This window comes from Carlito syrichta, unplaced genomic scaffold, assembly GCF_000164805.1.
Source record: "Carlito syrichta isolate Samal-C Ts95f unplaced genomic scaffold, Tarsius_syrichta-2.0.1 Scaffold154368, whole genome shotgun sequence".
In the NCBI taxonomy this organism is placed as follows: Eukaryota; Metazoa; Chordata; class Mammalia; order Primates; family Tarsiidae; genus Carlito; species Carlito syrichta.
In genome coordinates, this window is record NW_007098464.1 from 10,432 (window position 1) to 15,702 (window position 5,271).

Sequence of the window (5,271 nt, forward strand, 5' to 3'; positions counted from 1 at the left end):
GGGGAGTGTGGCGGTTGCCGTGGCAGCCCTGTCGCGCGCTGACAGCTGGGTGGCGGGCGCAGGATGGTTGAGGCTCACCCCCCAGAGGAGGATAGCCCTGGCGGGGGGCAGATGGGGCGAGGGAGGAGGGGTGTGATCACACAGGGCCTCCTGCCCCTGCCCCTCTCCCCCGGGTGGGGTGGATGTCCCCAGGCCTGTCTGTGGAGGCCTGGCTGTCAGAGAAACGGTCCCGTCTCTTCCTTCCCGGGTTCCCTGCTTTGCCTGGCGGGTCAGGGCAGGCCGGGATTGGAGGGTCAGTCCTGGCTAGGCCTCTCTCCATCACCTGGCAGGAGTGGGGGATGGCAAGGTTCCTTCCCCGTGCTCAAGTGAGGAGGAGTCAATAGGGGATGGGCAGAGACCTTTCTCGGCTGGGGGGCTGGGCACCCCTCAGCCTGGAGCCGTAGATTATCCACTGTCCAGGGCCTGTAGGTGAGCAGATAGTTGGAAAGAGGCAGGGAGATTCCTGCTCAGGAGGTGACCTGCTCACACCACCCTAAACCTGCCTCCCTTCCACCCTGCCAAGGATAGGAGGCTCTGTCTTCCTTCAGTGACTCCCTTCCCAGGGTCTCTCCACCCTGGGCCCAGCTGGACCTTCCGCTTGGGAAGCTGAGTCCCATCTGTCCAAGAAGGCCCAACTTCTATAGGGAGTGACCAGATGCCCAGAAGGACCTGGTGCGGGCAGGGAGACCCTCCAGGTTTGGGTTCGTGAGGCCACGTGTCAGGCCATGGTCCCCCACCTGTGACTGACAGCCAAGAGCCAATGTAAGGGGCAGATGCCCGTTCACAGTCCAGCACACAGTGGGGGGAAAGAGACAGCCTCTCTCAAGAATCAGGCTCAGGCGTGGGAGCAGGGGGAGCTTGCGGTTCCTGGCTCAGCCTTTTCTTAGGGGGAATGACACCCCAGTATCCACTTGGCAGATCCCAGTGAGAAACTGCTCAAGAGCCAAAGGAAGAATGGGCAGAAGGAAGCATGGCGTGGAAGGGTTTAGGATACTGGCCTAAGACACACAGAAATGTGAGTCGGGTTGGGGGACAGTTGTGCAGAGAGGTGGGGTGTGCCGACTTGGCAGGTCAAGTAAGTCCTCACAGTTGCCGGCCCCGGGGGGCCCTTCCTCTCATGAGCGCTGAGCACCTCTCCCGTCCCCAACCACTGTCCTGTCCGGGGGAGTCGGAGGCAGCCCCCAAGTTTCATAGCGAGACAGTTTCCATGAGTAGAAATACGTTTGCTTCTTTGCCACCCCTCTTCGTAGCTCCAAGTTCGGTGTTGGGGGTGGTTCTCCACTGCACCATGTCTCAGGAAGGTGTGGAGAGGGCGGTGTCCGCAGCGAGAAGTGGTCTCCTCTGCCAGCCAGTGTCCCAGCCCCCTTTCCTGGTGGGCTGAGTCCAGCCTTAGAGGACAGCCGCAAGGTCCCCCCACCATGGGCTGAAGAGGTCAGGGCAGAATGGGATTGTTTGCACGCATGCCCAGGTTGTCCTGGGCCTTCCTCTCATCCCCACTGCAGGGGGAAGCAGGGGCTGGTCAGAGTGGAGGAAGAGCTCACAGCACTCTTGGGCCTCCGTCCCTCACTGCTGGCTGACGGTGGGCCTCTGGGTACACAGTCTTGTCCCTTCAAAAGCACAGCTGGTGTCTACTGGCCCTTGTTCCCGTCCAGCTTCTAAAATACAGGACCCACCTCGAGTTACCTGCCTTTCGTGGCTCTGTGGCCTGAACTGGGCTCATTTCTGCCATCCAAGTACTGACCAGGCCTGGCCCTGCTTGGCGTCCAAGATCAGACCAGATTGCGTGCCTTTGGGGTGGTATGGCCACAGGCTCATTTCTCTTTTACAACCCATTCCCCCATTTTTTTCTCCCTCCTTCCTCCAGAATCCCAGAAGGCAAATCTGGTGGGGAAGCTAAGGAAGGTTCTATTGGCTTGCCTCTCTTTCTGCTGCTTTTCTCTGACACTAGAATGGGGGCTGCTTTTCTCTGACACTAGAATGGCCGTCCCTTCAGCCCCCTGACCTTCCATCCCCTTTACTCTGGCCTGAACAACCAATTTAACTGCTTCCCTGTGCGTTAAGCCTCTTCACACCGTCTCCCTGTTAGCCGCCTTTCCCTTCAGTCTCTCTCTCCTGCTCTGCTGGCATGGAGACGGAGAGAAGCTTCTGAAGCGCAGGCTCTGTCCAGATGAAAGGAAAAGGCTAGGTAGGACCCACGGGTCAGACTCGGACCTGTCGGGCTCATTGGGTGTGGTGTCCGGAGACAGTTACTTCCTGATGGTTTGAAGACTAAAGTGGGATATTCTAGGGTGCGCGATGTGGGCACCACGGAGTGCTGGCGTCTGCCTGGATCTTTGGGGACTGTTCTCAAATCTGACACCGGGCCCCACAAAGAGCTCAGGAAACCCTGACCATAAGGGCAGGCAAAACGGGGACTATGGGTTGTCATTGGAGAATATGGGGTGTCTTGGTTTTCCCAGAATGAGGAAGTTCCTCAATGCCCCCATAGGAACTACTTTGAAAGGTTAATGCAAACCTTCGAAAGAAAGGAAGAAAGAAGGAAAAAAACAAAGGAAAAAAAATAGAGGTACATGTCTATATATGACTATACGGAGCCTTGTAGATAAATACAAGCCCCCTTGGTTTTCAGCCTAACCTCCCCCACAGAGGCTGCTGAGCTAGTTGTGAACCCAAAGTAACGAGGGGCTGAAACCGCACGCTTCAGCACGTTTTTGGAGTCACCCCAGAAGGGCACGTCTTTCCGACAGCGGGGCGTGTATGGATTTCTAAAGGTCTGCACGGGGAGTGAAATCTACACACATGTTTAATATTCATATATCTGCTTAGGAAAACCTACCTAGCTAATCTCACTCAATTGTAAATTCGCTTTGTTTTCGGAGGAATGGAATGCATTTTCGTTTCTGTGAATTTGGGAGAGAGACAACGCTCCGCCGGGGGAAGAGGAGAGGAAGGTCAGGGGTCCAGCCGTCTACACTGCTGGCCAGAGGAGGAGGCAGATCCAGGGGAGACCCTGGCGGGTTGTGCCCTTTCCTTTCTCCCCCTGACCGACCCAGTTGGGGGAAACTCCAAGGGTGCCATCGAATGCCACATCTCAGGCTACACCTTCTCTTGCCCAAACCTCTCCTGACCCCGGGCCGGGGCTGGACGCGAAAGACGGGCGCAGCCCGGGTCCCAACGCCTTTCCTTCCTGTCCGCCTGCCTGTCTTCCTTTCATGCCTCTATCCGTCTTTCCCTCTCTTCTACACTCACGCTTCCTTCCCTCCTCTTCCTCGCATCCTTCCTCTCTTCCCTTCTCTGCTTATTCAACTCGCCTCAAAAAAGAAAACCGTTTGAAGGGGGGGAGGGTCTCCTTAGCTTTCTGTGTCTCTGCTGTCGCCATTTTCAAAAGTGGAGCCCTTGCAAGAGATTCCGAGATCCTCAGTTTCCTCAAATAGATATATAGATTATTTTTTTTCCCTTAAATGAGATGAAATGAGTGGCGTCCTGGGGTGGAGGGAGGCGCTGGCTGGAGTCGGGGCTGGGGGTGGGAGGGGGCGAGGGAAGGGCGGGGAGGGGACGCGTCACTCAACGTTGCTGCTGTCGAAGGTGTGGCACTGAAAGTCCCCGTCCACGTACTCCATGCCTGGCAGCTTCATCCCGTACTTGTCCACACACCAGCAGATGCCACGCTTTCGGCCACGGGAGGGCTTGCACTGGGGGTGGGTAGGGCAAGAGGCAGTGAGGACAGGCCCCGGCCCCTCCAGGCTTTACGCCCACCTGTCCTGCCTCTTCCTCCCAGCAACATAGACTCTCGTCCTCAGGGAGTCAAGGGGCCTCTTCCCAGCCCCTGGGTTCTGGTGTTCCAGGGAATAATGCAAAGTTAGACGGCCCGTGCTCGGCTAGCCCCTACAGTCTAATTTTTTTTTTTTTTTTGAGTTGGAGTCTCACTTTGTTGCCCAGGCTGGAGTGCAGTGGCATGCTCATGGCCACTGCAGCATAGACTTGCTGGGCTCAGGAGATCTTTCTGCCTCAGGCTTCCAAGTAGCTGGAACTACAGAAGCATGCTACCATGCCCGATTAATTTTTTATTTATTGTAGATACGAGGTCTCACCAAGTTGTCCGGGCTGGCCTTGAATTTGAGGACTCAGGCAACCCCTTGCCTCAGCCTCCCAAAATGGTGGGATTATAGACTGAGTCACCAAGCCCAGCCCTGTCTCGTTTTTTTTTTTTTGAGTGAAGTCTCACTCTGTCGCCCAGACTGGAGTGTAGTGGCCGCTCCCGGTTACCTCAGCCTCCACCTGCTGGGCTCTGGCGATCCATTCGCCTCAGCCTTCCAAGTAGCTGGAACTACAGGCGTGCGCTACCATGCCCAGCTAGTTTTTGATTTATTGTAGAGATGAGGTCTTGTCAAGTTGCCCAGGCGGGTCTCGAAACCCACAGGCTCAGGCAATCCACTCACCTTGGCCTCCCAAAGCGCTGGGATTACAGGCTGAGCCACCAAGCCTGGCCCGGTCTCGTTTTTAATGTTGCCCATTTGGGTTTCCACAACCTGGTACCCTCTGGGGATTTTCAAGAGAGTTACATGATCTGATAGTAACCATAGTAATAAGAATAATAATGATGATGATAGGAGACATCATTTATGCAGTTTTATCATGTACCAGACAACAATGAACACTTAGTATAAAGTAGGTCCTTTTTTAAGTGCCCTACAAAGATGAATCACTTATTTCTCATGCTCCTGTGAGGTAGGTACTGTTTTTTTTGGGGGGGGTTGTAGTCTCACTCTTGTCACCCAGGCTGGAGTGCCGTGGCACAATCGTGGCAACTGCAGTCTCAACCTGCCAGGCTCAGGCAATCCTTCCACCTCAGCCTTCCAAGAGGCTGGAAAAACAGGCACGTGCCACCACGCCCGGCTAATTTTTTGATTTACTGTAGAGATAAGGTCTGACCAAGTGGCCCAGGCTGATCTCAAACCCATGGGCTCAGGCAATCCTCTCACCTTGGCCTCTCAAAGTGCTGGGATTATGGGCCTGAGCCACCACAACCAGCCCAGTAGGTACGTAATTCTCCATTTTACAAGAAACTTTAGGGGCACTGGGACATTAAATGATTAGGGTAATGGGACACAGTCAGAAAGTGACAGAGTCAAGATTTGTCCCAAGGCGATCTGGCTCTTAAATTCTTACTAGTGGCCGGGCTCAGTGGCTCAGTCTGTAATCCCGCGCCTTTGGGAGGCTGAGGTGAGTGGA

The 5,271-nt window shown here is 55.1% G+C and overlaps 1 protein-coding gene across 1 annotated transcript in view; it reads right to left on the minus strand.

Annotated features, from left to right (window-relative positions):
- Positions 1 to 3,460: 3,460 nt before the first annotated feature.
- The window catches only part of LOC103252296 (insulin-like growth factor-binding protein 5), a 7,585-nt gene continuing 5,774 nt past the window's right edge, over positions 3,461 to 5,271 (minus strand). Inside the window, exon 5 of the mRNA XM_008050925.2 lies at positions 3,461 to 3,731. Within this exon, the coding sequence (XP_008049116.2) occupies positions 3,600 to 3,731 (132 nt within the window). The 3' untranslated portion in view covers positions 3,461 to 3,599. The remainder of the gene's footprint in view (positions 3,732 to 5,271) is intronic.